At 39.1% G+C, this 22,537-nt stretch overlaps 1 protein-coding gene across 1 annotated transcript in view; it reads left to right on the top strand.

Annotated features, from left to right (window-relative positions):
* LOC307019916 (catenin delta-2-like) overlaps positions 1-22,537 on the top strand; it is a 195,494-nt gene that overhangs the window by 146,995 nt on the left and 25,962 nt on the right. Inside the window, exons 11-12 of the mRNA XM_079651016.1 lie at positions 5,971-6,103; positions 9,679-9,892. Of these exons, the coding sequence (XP_079507142.1) occupies positions 5,971-6,103; positions 9,679-9,892 (347 nt within the window). The remainder of the gene's footprint in view (positions 1-5,970; positions 6,104-9,678; positions 9,893-22,537) is intronic.

A 22,537-nucleotide genomic window follows, 5' to 3' on the forward strand; every position in this document is an offset into this window, starting at 1 on the left:
TAATTGTATGTGTGGTGATGTTTTTTCCGGTCCTGGTGTTCTGAAGCATGCTTGTATGTTTTCTGTTTTGAGTGTGTGTGGGTGTGTCAAATATTGAATGCCTGAAAGCTGATTCCCTTTATTGATTCAAGTATAAATGTGTTCATTCTATCATATGCATAAAGCACCACTTATGTGTGTATGTGTGTTTATGTTTGGGTGGGCGGGTACAATTACATGTTTGTGTCCGCCTTGATCTTGAACTTAAAGAAGAACGCAAACATCAGACAGATTTTTTGTAGGTATAGACCGAAAGATACGAAAAGTGAAGAATGAAAACAACCCCTTTTTTTATTTTTTACATATTCATTCATTTTAGAGTGCTGCCAAAGTCCTGTTTGGGCCTTCAGGTAGAGTTTATTGTGTTGCTACTGATGTGCCGGTAACATTACTGTGTGCTGTTTTGATGGTTAATAGACCTGAAAAGCACTTTACCTCAATCCACCATTTCAGTAGTTGCACCTCTCTAGAAAAAGAATAGGAGATATAAGGAAACGGTTCAAAAAACATTAGTGTTGACGGACTCGTATGAAAGCCTTCTGTCAGCTGTTGAATTTGGTTCATTTTGGCCAAAACTTTACTAAAAGAGTATGAGTGGTGTGGATGTCCCCGTTTTCACTCAAGCTCCATTGTTCACTCTTAGTTATAAAGCTGAGAGACAACCTCCAATGTGCTGTTTAGTCATTTCTCAAAAGCTTTTCTTTCTTTTCAATGCTACAATAAGGAGGCAAGCATTAATTTAAAAAAATGAACAATGTATGATGTATTCTTATCGGAAAACAATTATTTTTGTTGTTGCTGTTGTGCTTTCATCTCTGTAAAGGCCTCAACTGACCATAAATAAACTAGTCAAACTTTGTTTATTTTTAGAGTGGAAATGTTAGACTAAAAGTGGAATTTTCCATGATTTTGTAAAGCAAACACTGATAAAAGGCTGTTTTCAGAGGATAAAAAACACAGAAATCAAGTATGTCAGATTTGTTTTGATGGTAATACTTAGTTTATTGATATTCCTTGCTTGTAAGCTTTTTATCTTTACATTTGGTTGATTATATTGGTCATTATTAGCTGTATACATTTCAGTTGTGGAAGTAGCATTACAATCGTATTTACTCAAGCAACAGAAACAAAACCACAATGTTAAACGTCTTTGAAACAAGTAAATGTCCTCAATTGTTTTACTTTTATGGAAAGACACAACAGCTAAATATCGAATAATTATCAACATGACACTTTTGCCTGTTAATTACCTAGCCTACCTTAAGACATTCATTTGTTTGTATCCAATGCAAATGAAATGTGCAACAACTAGCTCTAAAATACAATTAATTGCGAAAGAAAAGTATTGAAAGTAAAATGTCTCCTTGAACTTTTCTCAAACCTCGATCTCTATTATTCTCTTTATACAATTATATGTTGATCAGTTTAACCCTTTCAATTAACCGAGTGATTACATTAGCGGTTGAATCTGTCTGATAAGTGAAGCCATCTGGTTTCCTGCGCTTCTTGTCTGCAGGCCTTCTTATCGCTGGTGTCCCAATTTCTAATTACAATATATAAATATAAAAAATAAAAGAAGTAAACACACACATCCGACAGCTCGCTCAGCCGTAACGTTAGATGTCCTATCTGCCTATTAACCCACGGGGTGCCCTAAACAAGGTTGTGTCATCTCCGATCATATTTATCAGAGCGCCTGCTACTGTATGTGCATAACAACATTATCTATGTTAATGTTGTGGCCGTGCATTGGTGTAGGAATTCGCCTGGAGCAAGGCGGGAAGAGAAACAGAGAGAGACACTGAAACATTCTTAAAGAGAGGGAGGATTTCAAATAGAGAGAGAGAAAATAACCTTTGAAATAATTCTCTCTTCGATTTCCCCATGTTTGAAACACTGGGTTTATCCCAATGGCCCATTATGAAACTCAGAGACAAAAGCTTTCTAATCCTGGCACTTCTTCACTGCCTTTGATGGCTGACTGCAAGTCAATGAGTGTGTTTTTGTGTGTGTTTGACTCCTATATAAGTGTGCTTGTGTGTGTGCACCAAGCTGCATACTGAGTTGTCCTACGGCGCTCAGTGGTGGGCATGTGTGTGTTTTTATCAGCGCAATCCTGGGTTTGTTTGTGCGTGCATGTGTTTATATTAGATTAGACTGAACTGGAATTATCTCCACAGGGATGTGAGGCTGTTGCTGCCTTAAGAATGAGATACATGAAAGAGAATTGGGTAGTACATAAGAGAAGAGCAAGCGTGGCTTCTGTATGCAGCACAAACCTCTTATATCTGTAAGCAATGTTTTGATCAGAACAGGAAAATACTTGTAACTGATGGAAGCGAAAATATCAAAAGTAAAAGAGCATAGTCAAATATATTTTAAAGGGGCTTCTTTATTATGCTTTCTTGGGGTTTTCCCTTTTCTGTAGTGTATTTTTTGTGCATTTAAATGGTCTGCAAAGGCTAAAATCCCAAAGCTCCCCCTGCATGAAACTCCTTGATTTCGGTCCCTTGTTTACTTCTGACATCACAACTTAACATTTGTGCTACTATTGGATAGCGCTCCCAGATCAGACTGCTCTCTGGTTTCAGACAGAGGGTGAAAAGAGGTGCTGCAGTACAGAGTGTTAAGAGTTGGTGAGGTCCTGATAATTTATTCCAGGAAATTACTCTAACCTACTAATTGACCTAACCGAAGTTATTGAGTCTATGTAAGTTTACTGCTTGGCTCAGATCCACCAACGTCAGCAAGATCTCACCTCTATTAACTCCCCGAAGAACCAGTTTCAATTAACTGCTGTTTCAATTCAGACAACTCTCTTAAATCTGTTTAAGCGATCCCGAAGGATTTTGATATCAGTAATGAGGTGTGGCCCTACCTAAGTGTGAGTGTGGCAGGGTGCAATCTTACCTTTGAAGCAGGAGAGGAGAGCACAGATGTCCTTTAAGTTGTCCCAATCCAAAAGGTGGGATCAGTTTATTTGAAGAAAAATAGTTCCAAACTAATACAGGGTTTTTACCTTCTCTCTTTACAACATTATAATTATACTAAACTTCTCATGCTGTGTTCATGTTCTAATATGAAATCTTAATTCACAGTTTTACATTTATTACCATCATTTTTAACTTCAACTGCCCAATTCAGTTGTGACATTTAAAATCTCCCGATAGAATTTAGAGGCATTTCCGGTGACCGGTGATAATAAAAAGCACATTCAACCTTTCATTCACCAAATCAATTCACATCAATTCCATACCTTTTTTCCAACACAGATGGCGGGTACTAACATTCACAAACACATACCTATCTCCCGCAGGTATTCGGAGGAAGATCCTCACAGGTGGCGGTTACTAATACTCACAAACACACTCCTATCCGACACAGATGGCGGGTACTAAGATCCACAAACACATACCTATCTCCCGCAGGTATTCGGAGGAAGATCCTCACAGGTGGCGGTTACTAATACTCACAAACACACTCCTATCTGACACAGATGGCAGGTACTAACATCCACAAACACATACCTATCTCCCGCAGGTATTCGGAGGAAGATCCTCACAGGTGGCGGTTACTAATACTCACAAACACATCTCAATTCATTCCACTCATTCACAAAGTAATTCAATCAACTTTCAACAAAGAAAATCAAGAGATATGTACCAAGTTTGAGAGAAACTTACCGAAAGCTATTAACCCAGCTCTGAGTCCCAGAGCCTACCGGGAGAGAGTATACCAGGGGAACCCCCCTCTCTCTCTGCTTGCTCCCAAAAAGAAAGTCTCTTTATGCTAAAAAAAAACGGATAGAAAACCCCAAAAACACCTCCTCCATACCCAACCAATGAAAAAAACTGGGCATGGCCACTGATGTACAGGACTGGACATATTCTATTGGCTATGGCATAAGACACACCTTCCCATGTTTGTGTAAAAAAGGACATGACCATACATATTCTATGGCTATGACATAACCACCTTTTTGAGGCCTCCATGTATTTCTCCTTAAGTCCGGAGCCCCCCTCCCTGTGTACTGCTGTGAGAGGAGAGGGAAGAAACTGCCTACTCTCTTATCAGAGAGTAAGGCATAAATCATTATAGGCCTTACACTCAATTTAACAAACCACTTGTGTTTTCTTTATACTGTAAATATAGAAAAACCTCAAATATGAAGCATTTTCATTGAGGGTTATACAAGAATATAATTGATTATATTTGATTATAACTAACTTTCGCTTTAAGTATTCAACATACTATGAAGATCTCAACAAGAGAGTAAGAGAAAAATGAAAATGTTTTTGAACATTAAGCATCTAAACATGTCACAGTAGAGGCACAAAAGAAAATTATGAAAGTTATGAATACTTTTTTGCTAAAATAAGCCGTAACTCTCAAAGTTGCTTTTGTTCTTGTCTTGAGCGTCTCACCTTGATATTCAGGAAGTATCATCTCCCACATTCTTCAGATTTATAGAAGACGACGTTAACTACACAACGAAAAAAGAGAAAGAAATATCCGGCTTCACTTTTAGTTGTTCCCTAGAAACCTTCACAGTCAAGGAAACAAGATATTTCATTGCTGTTGGCGACAGATAATCAACATCGATAAGCCCCACCCCCTCTTCTCCCTCTCTCTGATCCCTTACCTCGATTCACTCTCTCACATCACATCTTTCTCACGATAATCAACTGTGCTTCTTTCTTCACACACACTCTTACACACATGTGTAGGGTTAGTCAGCTCTGTGTGTGTGTGTGTGTGTGTGTGTGTGTGTGCCTAAAGCATGCCTTAAAGCAAAAGCTGTGATAGACCTTTGTTACACGCTGAAACCTAAGCAGCTCGGGCAGTAAAAAGGAGCAACCTTTTACTCTTGTTATACACCTTCCTATAATAACGCATACGACCAGACTTGTACCTTAAATATTAGTGCAATACCAACTACGGCAAGTACTAACTATGTATTCAAAGGTTTTATTGTCTTCTGCACATAAGCTACAGTGTAGAAATGCTAATGAAATTCTTCTGACCTGAGCTGTATGAAACCTATGATAAAATATGGGTGGGATATAATGTGAAACTGTGACCCTTAAGAGCTTTTGGGAAATTGTATTTGTGTAAGATCGCTATACCAGAAATATGAAATAAAGGTTCATTTTATGTTTGTTTTAAATATATATGAAAACATATGAAGTGTTCCAAAACTGTATTTTGAGTTATTGGCATATCAACAAATGTTGATTAGATTTTCAAAGAGTTTTTCTAACTTGTATAACAGAACTGGTTTCAGTTTCCTTGGCACTGTTATTTCCCTGAAAAGGCTTTATAACCCCGGTAAGACCATTAGTGATGTTGGATGATAAGGCCTTGCTTCCAGTCAGCATTCCAGTTCATCCCAAAGGTGTTGGATCAAGGTTCAAATCAGGACAGGCCAGTCAAGTTCTTCAACACTCAACTACTATATACAGTAATTGGAAAATCATATGGAGCAGGCTTTGCATATGGCGACGTTGTCATGTTGAAACAGGGAAAGGCCCAAACACAGCTGTTGGTTTGGCCTAAAAAGACAAGACATTGAGTATGGTTAGCATTCTGTGACAATGCAAGTGTCAAATATGTGGGCCAGTGTGAGAGAAAATCCACCATAATGTATTTGGTGCATCCTTACTATTAAACCTCTACTTCTCTCAGTCCAGTACAAATCTGTGTATTCAATAAGTATTTATTTTTTCTTTGTTGTTGTTTTCCTTCCTATTAGTTTTACTCTGCTCCAACCAGAAATCTCCTCTCTCTTTCTGTCTATTTCTTTGGTGAGCATTATAAATCAGGCATCCACTAGCTAGAACATTTGCCTAACAGGTTCATTTACATGCATACACACACACTATTATATCTCTGCACATTTCACAACACTGTCTTTTCCTTGTGTCTCTTCAGGGAGTTTGGCTGGAGGGATCCAGAGCTTCCAGAGGTGATTCAGATGTTGCAGCATCAGTTCCCATCAGTCCAGTCCAACGCTGCTGCTTACCTCCAGCACCTCTGCTTTGGAGACAACAAGATCAAATCTGAGGTAATCATTTCTGTTTAATCTAAAACACATACAAAAACAAACATCTCATTATTTTCTCTAACATGCAGATAGCAATGCAGATACTGCAGTGTTGGATTTTTCTGCTGAGGTTTTAGAAGCTGAACATAGTTTCTGGAAAGGTACAGGATGCTGCTGTTGAGTTTTTCAAAGTGGGATTTTTCAGTACTTTGAGTACCACTGGCAAGATTCCAGGGGACAAGAGTTCTTAACAAAAAGTGAGTGGGTGAGTGTGTGCTCGCCTGAAAATGTTTTTAATGGTCATGCTACAGACCAACGGAGAAGTAAACCTATCTTTCCACAGTGCCTTTTGCTGCTAGGTCCGCAAACTAGTCCCAATTATATCATAACAGAGAACAATGCAGGAATGTAGAGAGTATATTTTACCAAAAATGTCAAAAATACACATAAAATGTTTTGGTGATATTTAGACTAATTTGGCTAGGGAGATCAAGAAGCCCATTTCTTTGAAAGTCTTTGTTCTTTCAGAATAACCAACAAAGCTTAAAGGGGCCCTATTCTGCTCATTTTCAGGTTCATATTTGTCTGTTGAGCCTCTACTGTGACATATTTACATGATTTAATGTTCAAATGTGCTTTATTTTTCTCATACTGCCTGGGCTGCAGCAACTCTTTTCACCCTCTGTCTGAAACCAGAGCCCAGTCTGTTCTGATTAGTTAGCTGGCCTGCTCTTTTGTGATTGGTCAACCGCTTAGAGATCTCCCACCCCTGAGCCCCCTATCACCTACAAAGTGTTGGAGGGCTAGACAATAGAAGCGCGATCATAACTTGAAGTCATTACGTCACAGACCTTCGGACTTAAGCCTTTGCAGACCATTCACATTCACAACAATCTATATAACGCACTACAGGAAAGGATCATAAAGGCCCCTTTAACACATTGTTAATGACCAAACATTGAGCAGGCAGGTTATAAGTATGGCTCATTTCAACAGGCTCTTTCATCAATAATGAAAGTTTCGACACGTCTTCATTGAGAGGAAACTCAGTCCCACGTGAGCAGCTGTCTGTGCGCCACCAAACGCACCATTACGCACACTTAACCAAACTCAGAGTGCAGCGTCTATCCTTCTGTCCTTTAGAGCTGTCATCACTCACAAAACTGTTCTGTCTCTCTCTTCAATGTCAACTCCATTCAGCTCAATTCCTCTTTATTAATCCCCATGGAGACGATGGATTTGAGGGCAAACAGAGTACTTCAAACAACAGTCGGCCAACAGGCAATAAAAATAGAGCAGACAGAGAGACGGATGAGACAGAAGACTGATGTTGAAAATGCCGTAGAAGAATAGTAGTATTAAAGAGCAGGGCTGGCAGAATGCAACCCACAGGCCAGATTGTTTTCGTCCTTGAGATGCCTGAATAATAATAGATGGGATGCAGAGGGATATGTATGCGGCTCACTGCCTGTTCGGTCTCCAAGCACTTGATGCAGATGAAGTTATAGAATTGCATGCTTGATTTATTCTATTAGGCTGCGATCACACAGAGATGCATCGCAAAAGGCACAAAAGCTTCAAAAAAGGCCTTTGAAGAGGGTGGTTCCTTGTGCATTTGGACCAATACTATAAAAAATGATTACATATTTTTGCACCTTACATCATCAAGCTTAAAATCAGATGGTCTCCTTACCTGCAGCAAAACAGGAAAGGGTTTGTAAAAAAACCCGCCTCTTCCTTGATTTGATTTGCTTCCTTGGCCATGTTCGACTTTGTCGTTCGGTGGGATTTTGAGCCTTGGACTGGAAAGTTAATAATAATAATTTTAGAATATATATCTCTATCGGCGTGTCAGAAAACCCCACGCCAGGCGTTCTTCATCATAGGATAACAATGATTTTGTTACGGTGTGTGAAGGAAGCAGGACCCAAATGCAGATTAAAGTGACAAAATAACTCCTTTATTTCAAGGCTAAACTCTTAACTAAGACTGAACGGAACACTCACCAAGGAACAAGCCATATCACAAGACGAACCGACAAAGACAGACAGAAAAACCAGAACTTAAATACACACAAGACTAATCATACAAACAAGACACAGCTGAGGAGGGAGGAGAAAACACAGGGACACCAGTGAACACAATCGGGTAAATTAGACACACCAGGGAAACTAACGACAGGGAACCACAGACAGATTTAAACAAGACAAAACACAACACAGACAGAAAAACAAATACAGATCTAGACAAGACACAACGCAGACAGAAAACCAAAGACAGATCTAGACAAGACACAACGCAGACAGAAAACCAAAGAATGATCTGGACAAGACACAACGCAGACAGAAACAGGCAAGACAGGAGGTGAAGACCTTTCAAAACAAAACATGAAACAAAAGACGAGACAAAATACAATACAGATAGATCGTGACAGATTTGTTCTCAATGTGTTTTTCTAGTAATGCCAACCAAGGTAACCAACCAAGGTAACCAACCAAGGTAACCTGCCCCCCCACCCTTATCACCTGACTCTCCTCCTAGAGTACCATTGTGTTCTTTTTAACCAAACATCTCTCAGAGCGGCGTGGGGAGTGGCTCCTTATTTTCATCTAAAGTAACAGACAGAGAATCAGCACTTTTGAAACAGGGCTGAAACAGAGGGGATTATGGGATGCTACAATGATCTGTTTGGTATTTGGACCCAAACACTTCAGAGACATGTTTCGTATATATCTGAGACCTATAATATATTGAAAAACTGTATAATAGGGGACCTTTAAGGCAAGAGAAAACTGAACAAAAGTTACCTCGCATAATTCTGATTATTATATTAAAACTTTCCTTTTCACAGCTTTAATAAACATCTTTACGGCCCTTATTGTTTTCTTTTTTTCTGTGTTTTCCACACAAAATAAGCAATTATAAAACAATCCCTTGGACAATTGGACCTTGTGATGAACATTTTTCGGATAGACAAAACTTAAATTAATCCAACATAATGATACCTTTTGTTTCCTTCTTAATCAAGGTACATCATTAATTATCCTACTTATTGCAATTAGTATTTTGATTGACTTATAATTGCTTTGTTTTCAAAAATAAATTTCAACCAAGTTTGTTGCATGAATATCTAACATCTTGTCTCTACATAATAATTTTCCAACTGGATTTTGTCATCCAAAGTGAATCATCTGTGATAAGCTTCATGCTGATGTAGCTTTATATAGATCACAAGAGACACAATGGGTCTTGTTTTTAAAGCAAGCAGTCTGCCCTACATTCTCTCTTCGTCTAGACAGGGAGGGAGGGCTGCAGACACTTAGAGGGGTGATGGGACAGAAAGTGCAGCGGATGGCATTATAATAAATCTCGCATCACAGCACACTTTGTTTACAAGTGGTGACAAACGAGAAATGAATATTAACAGAAAATAATTTCTTACAATCCTGGCATCAAAAGTGTGGAATTATTTTCTCAAGTGGACAGTAACAAGCCCTGTTGTCTTCTGATATTATTTAAACACCAACATTTGTTGTTCAATCGAAGGGGAAATTGGAACAAATGCACAAATACCGTCCTCCCTCCTCCGTCCTCAGATCCGGCGACAGGGTGGGATCCAGCTGCTGGTGGACCTGCTGGACCACCGGATGACGGACGTGCACCGCAGCGCCTGTGGAGCCCTGAGGAACCTGGTGTACGGCAAGGCCAACGACGACAACAAGATCGCCCTTAAGAACTGCGGAGGCATACCGGCTCTGGTCCGACTGCTGCGGAAGACCACAGATGTGGAGATCAGGGAGCTGCTCACAGGTAAAAACTGTTCACGTAAAGTTACTGAATGTGCACCAAGGATTGAGCTATTTCCAAACCTCTTTCTTTAACACTACCCTGCAGCTTGTGATGCTAAAAGTCTGTCCGTGTAATCACTTTTTCAGGTTAGAGTTGCTTCCAATTACTTCTCATACTTAAGTGGCAGCTTATAGCTCAGCTGCTTATCAAAATGTACCGATTACGAGTGAGTAAAGCAAAGTGCAAAATCTGTCAATGAAAACCCCCATATACTCCTTCATATTGAGTATTACAGTTTGAATCGTTTTGCAAATCTTTTTGGCATATTGTATTGTATAGTATTTTCAAACAATTTAACTACTTTTAGGCGAAACAAATGAAATATGTGGTTATATATAACAAAGACTCATTAGTGCAAGAGCTGTAAAACAGCACATTTCTAAAATACCTATAATTATAACTTTTATTGGCAAGAACTACAGTATATCAATAGATAAGTATGTTTCAATCTTAAGAGTCAAATCAAATTGTGTATTTATACAATTGTGACACTGATAATTGTGGAAGAAAATACAGACGGCTTTGTTATTTAGCGTTATAGACTTTGTAATGGGCTTCTAAGTGCTTTATCAAAGAAGATTACATAACATAGAGTTGAATGAATTACATTACTGTATGCAGTTACGTGTTCATAATTAATTCATAGTGAGAAATCATCTTAAGTTCCTGTAAAGTATTTATCTATAAATGACATGAAAACTCTCAATCATAATGCAAATATTCATAGTTGCATACATACTATATATTAACCTCTCTGCACATACAGTACACATCCATATGTTGCCTCTTATGTACACTCAGATAGGGAGCATTCACTGAATATCCAGTTATACAACATACAGATCACACTGTACACTAGTGTTGTCACGATACCAACATTTTGGTTTCGATACCGATACCAAGTTAAGAATTGCGATTCCGTGTTTTCTTGCAACATGGTCTCTTCTTTATACTTGAGTTTATTTGATAGTTAACTTTATATTTTATTAACATGTAATAGTACAGTAGCGTAATATAAATAATTATTGACTAAATGTACATTGCAGATGTTAGCCACATTCGTAAGTTAGCTAAAAAGATAGCCATATTATACAGTTATCATTGCCATTAATTGCCTCGTCAAACTACAAAAACGTTCGTTTGTCACAAAATAAGAGAGCTGAGCGCTGAATACACACGACTCTGATTAAAACAGCGCTTTCCCCCGTCATTCTTAAAGTACCGATACTAATGAAACGGAGGAATCGTAACGTTTTTAACGGCAGGGTATCGCGGTACCTTTCAAGTATCGGTACACTGTGCAACACTACTGTACACCCAGCTACACTTGAGCACAAATGCAGAAATGAGTGTGTGAATTGTTTACCAGCTGCCTGCTGTGTCAAACTGAGATTCTCCGTAAAGGCTGCACTGCATTCTCTTTCTCTAAACACACATTTCATCCACATTAAAGTGTTTTCAGGATTGATTAATTTGAGGTTCCAAACCCTTCGAGGTCTTGGTTGTAAACTCACCCCCAAAAGGATTATAGGATTACCAACAGTGCCTCCACTAGTTTTTTTTTGAATAGCTTTTACTTTATATTTCCTGGCAATCCCCTTTCTAATTGGCATTCACACTGACGGCCACAGTAAAAGGACTTTACTTCTGGAGAGGGATGGTGAGGCGACAGACCTAAAAGAGGAATACCACTCCATTTTCAAACTGATATACATTCAAAATCCTAAGGAGGGTTTCCACCATTCCTGGAGCCAAATGAGAACAAATGAATTTCTGTAATCAGCACCCACGCTCATGAAAACATCTCTGCTGTAGGCCTGTCAGGAACATGGTATTTCAGGACATGTCAGAGAGCAAGGTGTCAGTTCTTCTGCTTGGTTGAACAGTTTAATCACTGTGTTTTAGGGTGGAATCAGGAAAACTGACGCCTTGAGCCACTACCAATTATATTTATGATTAAGCATTTCAACAGATTACAACAATTTGGACCAACTCTGTTCAATTCTAGCCGAGTTGGAGCCGACAGTCGGTACATCAAATAATTTTCAACAATTTAAATCATGAAAGTGAAGGTTTTACCATAAAAACTGTGAAAGTCTTCATCAGCAGATGGAGTTTATTGAGATGGATCGATGACATGCATGCTCAGTAGCTGCCTTTCATTTTCCAGCAGCAAGTTCTAAAAGTCATGAAAGTTCAATTAAATTAAATGATAACAGCTACTGACTAACAGTATTAACGATCCATCCAAACAAACAGGAAAGGATACATCTGTGAGCATTACTGAGTGAGAGTTTATTTTGTAACCCAATTGTTTGGACTTCGGTGCAGAGCATCGGATCATTAGAGAGGGTCTTGTCTATTATTCAAGTTCATTAAAGCTGAATTGCAGTTTACATTTACAGAACCTTTAGTCCTTGCACGACCAACTCTACATATATCAACAGTCGTTTCTGTTCCAATGATGTGAATACCTGCGAGTTGCAACAATGGGAATCTTTCATATCGTTACTTTCCATCCTAAATTATGCTACATTGTCACATGTATATGTTTTCACTTTTGCTACTTTTATTCCGAGCATCAACACTTTTAGAATATGTCGTTGTTGTCCCTCACAAACATTTTCTTTAATGTTTTCGACCCCTTTTTTTGTCTGCAACTTCCAGGATTGAGTTTTAGTATATTAACATATAGGCAAGAAAAGAGATTTTTTTTGTAAACCATGGCGCAGAAACCAATGTTAGCTTCCTGATTGGGTGTTATAAGACACAACTGGTCCTTCCCTGACTCCTCACGCACCTGACATGTGACCTTTTTCCAGAGAAGAAAACTGCCCTGACTACTAGTGGTTAAGTCAACATGGATAATGGATTTCGGGTGTTTCTGCCCTTGTTGTTTATGCTAGCAGCTGCAGTTAAATCTGCATTTGCTAACCCTACTCCTGTCTAAACGTGAAGGAGGTGAGCTGTTATTCGAACATTTTGGGACGATTCCTGTGTCAAGCGTCCTTATCAACCCTACATGGAGAGACGGTTTTAAGTGAGGCTGTTTTACTAATGAAGATGTTGTTGCTGTGGCTTTTGTAGTATATTTAGGGACTAAGCAGCCAACCTCGGAATAGACAATATGCTTCCTGTTTGCACTCACACATGCATGCCTTTTTAAGGGATTTAAGTATGGGCAGGGTTTATTTCTGAAAACGCCTTAAATATATGTTTTGGTTTAGTGTGAATGTATCTTTAGCCAACCGAGTGTCCATCTCCGTTTTCACCTATATCCTGTCCTTGCAAACTCCCCTAAACCACAATGTCCCAGTGTCCCAAAGGCTGCCCTTGAGCCTTTATCCACTCCCCTAATTATCTACAGCAGATCTTCACATCAGGGTGACATGAGGTTCTAGTGGGGGACAAACATGTTAAGCATTATTCCTGGTCATACAGTAAGAGACAGTTCTAAATACGGACAGTTGCACAGGGCGACCTCATCAGGGAAAGTGAAATTGATAGGTGTCCTCTCCTTTCCCACATTCAATCACGCTTGGAGCAGAGTATGACCCACGCCTACACATGTATATATATATTTATGAATGTGTAGTGAGTATAGAAAAGGGGTTTAGGCTTAGCACAGATGGAAATAAAAGGTTTTTTGTAGGCTGCCGGAGTCTTAAAGAAGATTACCATATAAATTAGAGCAGCAATTCAAAGCACGGAGCACAGAAATCCCTCCTGTCACAAATTAATCAGCCGAACAACCGACCGGACGCAGACAGCCCGTGCTCTCCTCTCTTTCTCTCTCTCAAAGACCCCGGAGGAAATAGCTCTCTCTCTCTCCACCTGTTCCTCAGCCTCGCTCGACCTCCCTCTTATCCCTCTGTGCTTGGGTTTTTTCGTAATTGGTCTCCCCTTCTCTTCCTGTCTCTCCCCTGTCCTCTTTGCCTTTCTCAGTCTCCTCCTTTTTCACTCTCTTTCTAAATCTCATACCCTCCCTGCCTTCCCCTCCTTTTTCCTCTCTGGTGAGCATTTTGAATCAGGATCACAGCGGGAAGTCAAGCTGCCTGCATTGCTAGATACAGATTCAGCTGCAAACACACACACACACACACACACACACACACACACACACACACACACACACACACACACACACACACACACACACACACACACACACACACACACACACACACACACACACACACACACACACACACACACACACACACACACACACACACACACACACACACACACACACACACACACACATTATTTCTCTCCTGTATGCTGCAGTTTCATTGATGGCACAACATCTGAGAAAAACAAGGCTGCTGCCCTCTGCTCTTTAGTCTTTCTCCATCTTTCTTGGGGGGTTTCCGCTTTTTTTATTCCCCAAAGATGATTATTTACTTTAGACGAGATGTTATCCCAGCAGATGCAGTTTGCTTGTGTTTGCTTTTTTCCAACTCATCCTTTTTCCGGTGAGATCAGCAGGATTGACAGCAAATTGGTCAAAACTAAAACGGGGACAGTGGAAGAGTTTTTGACATACTGGCTAGTCTGCAATCGCAGCTTGTAATATAATAATATTGCATTGTGATTTAAGTATTGCGATCATTTCGCATTGTAGGTCCTTTGGTGAATCCCACCTGCAAGGATTGGGTTACAAACATATTTAAAACCTGGGTTATTTACATATTTCCATGCATTTCATTGTAGTTGAATGTACTACCAGTGAATGAGAACAGCTTAATGTGAATTTGTGAGCATGTACTTTTTGAGTAGTCCTGTCAAGCCTGATTGATAGAGCAGGTGTTGTCCCATCTGAAAAACATTGCTCAGAGAAATAGTGTTTGATGATGGTGATGGAAATCCAAAATCTCCTGTACGCAATTTAATTAAATCAATGTCACCAACCTTTATGCTCTTGCACAGTCTTTGAAGGCTTTTGATACCACGGTTCAGACCCGTCTGCTCCCAGTTAAACTTCTGCACCAAAAACAAGTACCGGTACTGTAATTAAAGGCCAAAAATGCCACAGCGACTGAGCAAGCAGCAGTGTGACATTTATTTATGAAAAGAAACCCAAACAACTTAAAACCATATCTCTTAAATGTGTTTTTGTTCATGCTTTAAAAAAAAAACATTTAAAAGCTTTCAGGACTTGAATATAGGCTGGATCACTATTGCTTTATTAAAGGTCCCATGTCATGCTTTTCTGATTATTCCCCTTCCCCTTGTGTGTTATGAAGGTTTTTCTGCATGTAAACGGTCTGAAAAGTCACAAACCCTCAAAGTACACTCTGTAGCGAGTAAAACTCTAACACAGAAAATAGCAGCAAGCCCCGCAACGTCCTGCCAACACGGCACCCAGACCCCACACAGCATTCTCATCTGTTTGTCCTTACTGGTGTAACTTTCTGGTTGCTAACGCCATGGTAACACATAATCACTGATGTTCCGCTGTAACGGTGGTGGACGAATCAGAGTGGGCTCATAGGACAGAGAGTGAATACACATACTATACAGAGATGCTGTATGAGAAACCAATGTGATTTTGGAAAATTGAACAATGTAAATCTATTCTATTCCTCAACAATGGAATTATGATCAGTAGAAATGTCATGACATGGGACCTTTAAACATGAAAAAACAATTAGTTAAAGAGTAATCATTTGTGTCAGCAGGCATGGCGTTTACACACAGCAGACCTGCTTTTGTTTGTCTGAGCTTTAACCTACATAAACAGCCTGGCTTGAACTGATATTTTAACTGTTGATAAATGAGTTTATCCTGAAGCAAACTACAGAGAAAACTCAACTCCCTCTCTGACTCACAAAGCGCTGCGTCTTCTTAAACTTATTTATTCCCTCTCTAAAATCTGCATGTCATCAGAAGCCGCAGCTCAGCATGTCATTACAATGCAACTATTTTCATCCACTCACATCATCTTCAATGACAGGTTTGGATTGCTCACGTTGCTGTCAGCACTTTAAAGCAGATATTGAAGTTGTCAGGCTCACACTGTGATTGGAACTCTGTGCAGTCTGAAGGCAATCCAGTCACAATGCTTATCCAGTTTAGGCTAGGCAAAGACACGGAGAACGACATTTCTGGTGAATAAGGGAAACGCAGAGTTAAAGAGGAAACTGCAATAGAAATTGTGGATTATTCACAAAATTCAAAAAATGTAGGACCAAGATATAAAGTGTTACGTAGTGATGTCACTATGTTGAGTAAACAGAAGTATTGAAGTGTTTCAGGCAGGGGGGGAGTGTGAGGGAGAGAAGCTCCCTCTGGAGGGACATTTGGGATTTTAGCCTCTGCAGACCATTTACATGCACAAAACCTATATAACACACTACAGTACTTTTTTAATGAAGTTGCTCAGTAAAACAAAGGATTAATGGTTCAACTTGTTTCATATTATAGCTAAATCATATTTGTATCCATTAAATCAGACTGAAACTCATTGAAGAATGTGATATTACCTTTATTTTCTGTCTGAAGAAAATAAGATACGAGTGGTGAGTAAATGACCACTTAACACATTAGTAGCGGGCTTCAAAGCTAAATGGTTACAGCGCTTGTCGCATAGCCCTCATTCCCATTCAGCTTCTGTCAAATAAATGACCAAAATCCGAATTTAGCAGAGGCACAGAGCTTTGTTTTCCTTTCCTTACCAACCCTGGTTGACTTTGATGTGATCTACAGTATACTGCTTAGCTACACTGTTTCCTGTTTGTAATGACAATGTCATTAAAGAACCCAAATTGAGAAAACATGATTCCAGTCCACAGCCGAGGCTCATTAACACAAAGCTGTAGGCCTGTGTGGGCAAAATGATTAACAGTGATCGATGGTCACCTCATTATGGAAACAAAGAGGCCAGGCTTCTTGTTTGAGTACAATAGATTTGTGCAAAAATGGATAGTTGCTAAATAAGGCTTTTCCTCTCTGGAAGACTGCAAACATATCCAAAGTGCTAGACTACATTATACTGATATATGGGCATGATTAATATGTTAATACATAAAAAATACATTAAAGCCACTGGAAAGCCCCGGAAGAAAGAAATAATATACTTATACACAGGCATTTAATACTGAATTATTGAACGTTATTTACAGATACTAATCCAGAACAAATGTTATAAAACGTGTAGGATGCTTTGCCTTTTGAATCTGATTTTGAACGCTACATCCATAACGTATCAGAGCAGAGAGAATAAAGATGACAGCTTATAAAAAAGGTGAAGTCTGACTCATTCTTTGAGTTTTTAAAATGAATCGCAGCCTTCTACAGACACATTGAAGTGTCAGGCTTTGTACATGCTGCCTTTCTCTCTCTTATGACCAAAGCACCCTGATGTCTTCAAGGTCAAACATTTCTACTCAATAGTCTACAAAAGAGATGCAAATTCAAAGTGTTTCAATCTCTTGGTTTGGAGCAACAACAGCCTTCTTTTATACATGTAAAGATTAAAATGGTCACATTGGTGTGTTTGTGTTTACACCAGCAGAGATGTATTAACGAATAACTGATTTTTACATCCTTTCTAACATAAGTCATACTGTAGTTTTCAAATACCCCCTGATGACCCCATTGAACATTCACCCCCAACCACACCCAAATCTCACATGTTTGAATGGGCGAATTAGTAAAAAAACACTCAAGCTGTGGAAATATCCTCTCTATATTGGTCTAAAATACACAAGCACAAGACTCAATCCACAAAATACATGCAAGAATACATCAGGAGAATTGGGAAACATATACTATCAGGAGGTGAAGAAGAGATGTGTTGCGATATTGCAGGAGAGAGAAATACGACACAGTGATAGGGTGCAAATGAGAGATGGGAAATTTCTTCAGAGACAAAGAGAGATAGCCAACACATTCATTTCCTCTCCCTCCATAACGGTGCATTCATAACCTCCTGCTGCCACTCATGATGTAATGCTGAGGCAATTAACCTCCTTCATCTGTCACACACTCATGGCTTTGTGTGTATGTGCCTGCATATTCATGTGTATTAGCAGTAGGGTACATTTGGTGGGGTTTGTGTGTGTGAGAGACAGTTTTTGTGTTTCCGATCAAAGATAAAAAGATAAATCCTGCTGCCTGTCACCTCAGGGAGATGATGTCATTATCTGCACGGCAGGAAGTGACTGTGGCAAACAGCTGACTTTGCTCACGATGATTAAAAAAAGACGTCCTTTTTTTTGCAGCTGCAGCATGACATCATTGCATTTGTTTCATTTATCAGCATCATGTTATAAATTACAATGTGCCCTCTATTGGCTTCTATGCTAATTACTATTACAAAAAAAGCAACAACTGGAAAAGAAAGAAACACAAATCACAAGAAACAACCTCTCAGATGTATATTGATCCATACTTTGTGCATATATAAATCCTAAAAGCATGGTTAGATTTAAAGATTTCATAATTTACAACATCTAGCTCAGATAAGACTTGTTTATCCCAACAGGGAGTAAATGACTCCTCTTCAGCATGTGATGTATTATATTTTTATACATACAATATGACCCTTTAATATGATCCTGAGATCATTTAAAAACATATCTTGTTTTCCTTTTTGTATACACTCATTAGCATTTCCCTTTCTTTAGTCACACACTCTGAAATAGTTTACCCTGCACTTGAGTGCAGGATCCTTGGATATTGCTAACCCTAACCCTATGCTATTGATTGAGTTTAACTTGAGGTAGATGTGTTATAGTTAAATGTAACAATCTTTTTTTCAAGTGTAAATTGATCGCTCTTCTTTTTCTGGGTCTTCCCTCCACACATTTTGTTTGTATTCACAACTCGCTGTGCTTTTAATCATACAATGAATGCATCTGTCTCACAAAATCCACATCCTCCTCAATGGGGGATTTGTTATTTTTATTATAAGAATTATGCTCGTTAATTACATGCATATTTTATATTCCTTAGAGCAAGTTCACTCTGGGGAGTACCACAGAAAAACAACAACAAAATGTGTTTTTTTAGATGCCACTTAACACCTCACACGATACAAAAGGATAATTTGATTATTTGACTGCAAAAGCCATTCATGTTTTCATGGCATTTATTTAATCAGATTGTGCTGATTTGGAAAGAGTTCCGTTAGCATGCATATTCACAGGATATAGATAATATAGAGACAAGAGTCTCATAACAATGGCATTTCACATACTGTGCTGCAACACTTTTCCCAAATGATTTATATTCACTTGATTTATTTTGATTTTGCGGGATGAAATTCTTCATTTTCTTCCCAGGTAGCTGCCATGTGGTTCTTAATCAAGAATAAACCATTTATATATACATTGTTTTCAATTTATACACACATTTATTGTGACCATCACAATATAATTATAGAATAACAGAATCATTTACACGAACATATGATGCATTCATTGATGTTGAATGGCAAGAGGATGAATTCATTTTTGTCTTGAAACTTTAAATTGAAATGGTAGGTTCAACCAAATAACAAAGCAACATATCTTCTGAATAGTTCTGATGGTGCTTCTTGAACATCACATTAATCACAACAAAAAAACAGCAAAAGGGGCGACTGTTAGGTGACTGTTAGGTGACTGTTAGGCGACTGTTAGGTGACTGTTAGGCGACTGTTAGGTGACTGTTAGGCGACTATTAGGTGACTGTTAGGCATTCCATTTTACCAAGTTGACATCCTAGAATTATTAGCCAAAGTCATCTACAGGGATAGGCTTAGGGGTTACTGGGTAGATAGTGGTATGTACTGTATGTATGTGTGTACCCGTACATGTAATACCCCTAATCAGTAATAGCTACCTTCTACTTTAATACAAATAGTTGACCATATGTAATCTAAATTATCTATTGTCAAAGTTCAAACTTGACAAGAGCTAGCTTAAAGTTCCCTTCACACAATTAAAATCGAAGCTTGGAAGCTATTATTTTTTTATTTAATCGTTTATTTGGCAGGGACAATACACAGTAATGAACACTAAAAACATTAAAATGTGTCAAGCGTAACAGTGCCAGATTTAGCTTTGTGAGCTAATTTCCATCCGCAGTCCCTCACATAAAAACATTTAAGACATTTACATTTTACAAACATAGCAAAAACAAAATACATGTTATGCAAAAAGTGCAAAATAGCAAGAGCAGCATACACAAGTATTTATGACATGGTAATACAATATAGCAGCTACGACATATAGTGCAAGAGAAGATACAAGAGCTACATAAAGTGCAAGAAGAGAAGTGTCTTAAAGTGCATTTAGCGGTGATTGCACGTCTCTTTGTTTCTCATCCATTCTTTGAGTTGACCTTTGAAGCTATTGAGAGTGGGACTATCCCGTATCTCAGTTGGGAGGCTATTCCACAATGAGCTGCCTTTAACGGAGAGGACATTTTGTCCAAAAGTGGTCCATCTATAGTGGACTTCACAGTCTCCTCTGGTTTCGGACCTAGTGCAGCGTCCAGTGTGTTTTCTGTGGATGAATTCCCCTAAGGGAGGGGGGGCCAGTCCATGTAAACATTTATAAATAAAGCACAAACTTTTAAAAGACTTAAAATTGTCAAAACTCAAGAAATTGTGTTTTTCAAGGATGGTACAGTGGTGGTATGAGTATGGCTTTCTGTCAAACACCTTGATAGCTCTCTTGTACAGCTGTTCTATGAATATTAAAGTTGGTCTAAAATCATGTCACCATAAAAACCAGGTGTGTGCCTGTGATACTAGCGTACAAATGCAGTCCCTTAAACAATATTTGAAAAACGTATGATTATGTTACAAACGGATATGATCATTTGAGCGTTAATCAAAAAAGCAAGCGTTTATGCACAACACTGGCCACAGTAGCCTAACGGCATATTGAAGACAAACAGCGGGGGGGAAACAGTATGAGAAGTCTTTCACAGAGACATTCACTAACTCACAGATGTGTAAATCAAGGTCAGCTAGAATTATAATGCGTCACATTGAATGTCAAGGTTATCACAGACTCAGCGCTGTGTTCCTTGCCCTCTTGAGCAGCTGATAAGATGAGACAGAGAGGAAACACTTCGCTAACGTGACAGCTAATTAGCGCCATTAAGCCGGAAGCTAGTCATTTAGAAACTCCTCTTGACCACAAACTGACTTAACACCCCGCATAAAGGTGCCGAGTCCGAACGGCTGACAGCATTAAGACTGATTTGTCGAGGGGGCTTAGATGCACACACACACAAAACCATACACACACAGAGAAGAACAAATTCATACAAACCCACAAAGACAGATAACAGAAGCTGTAATTACACAGTCGCTGTTCAGCCGAGGGTGAACAACATGGCACTTAAGAGAGGACGCCTCATTCCAAACACAGATCCAAGGATAGGGTGTTTTACCACCATTACGGCTATAATTACAAGCATAAAGGAGAAGGCTAGATAAGTGCAGATATGACTAGAGGTGGACATTCTCAAACACACACATATAATTATAGGTACATAGATTCGGACATTGACGCTTACGAGACGAAGGTCGACGACAATTATGCGTTGCATTGATCCTCAAGGTTATCACATTTGTGTGTTTATCTGTGTGCGTAAAACCACTTAAGAAATAAGTGTTTTGCGGCAAAAAAGTGATGATTTGCCTCTTGCCCCCTCTGTCCTTTTCTTAAAAGGCTCAAACTGATGTGTGTGTGTTTGGGAGAGTCTCTCGAGAGGAAGAGCTTTTGTCTATTCCACGGCAATTGTGTGTGTGTGTGTGTGTGTGTGTGTGTGTGTGTGTGTGTGTGTGTGTGTGTGTGTGTGTGTGTGTGTGTGTGTGTGTGTGTGTGTGTGTGTGTGTGTGTGTGTGTGTGTGTAATTGGTAGACTTGAGAAAACTCACTCCATTTTCTTGGTTGGCTGGTCACTGAATGTTGAATTCAGGTGAGGATTAAGAACAGCAGAGAGGTGCACTGGAAATGTGAATAAGTGATTTCCTGCCTTCGGAACTTCTCAATGTTTTTCTATTCTCAATGAATGACAGCAACACTGTTGTGCAATTCATTTAAAGGTCGTGTTTTGGAATATTTTTTTACATTTGAATTGCATCACTAATGTGTAAATAACGATACAGGTTGCCAATCGAAAGTTTTTTATGTGAATGCTTTTGCGTGGGCTTGAGCTGTGGTGGTAATGTATCAGCTCATATATCTACCAATTAGAATGAGAAAGGTGTCATTTGTCCTACCGAGTAAACAAGAGGCTCAGGAAGCTGCCAATCATGAGCCTGCCAGTAGGAACCAGGAGGTCGTTCCTCAGGTCATTTTAATTATATTATATTTTGTAGGTCTCCATGGTTAAAGTGTGGTCGTCCACCAATTGGAAGGTCTGTGGCTCTATCCCCAGCCCTGCAGTTTACATGTCATAGTATCCTTGGGCAAGGTGAACCAAAAGACTGCCGATGGTATAGCCAAGGGTTTGTGAATGTTAGTTTCTGCCACTCTATAGGAGTGTCTGTGAATGGGTGAATGCTGATGTATATTTAAAAGCACTGAGTAGACGTGAAAAGCTCTAACCCTAACCCTACGAGTGCAGTCCATTTACTATTCCTCAAGTGGGATGGACC

Source organism: Notothenia rossii (assembly GCF_949606895.1).
Source record: "Notothenia rossii genome assembly, chromosome: 9".
NCBI classification, from domain to species: Eukaryota; Metazoa; Chordata; class Actinopteri; order Perciformes; family Nototheniidae; genus Notothenia; species Notothenia rossii.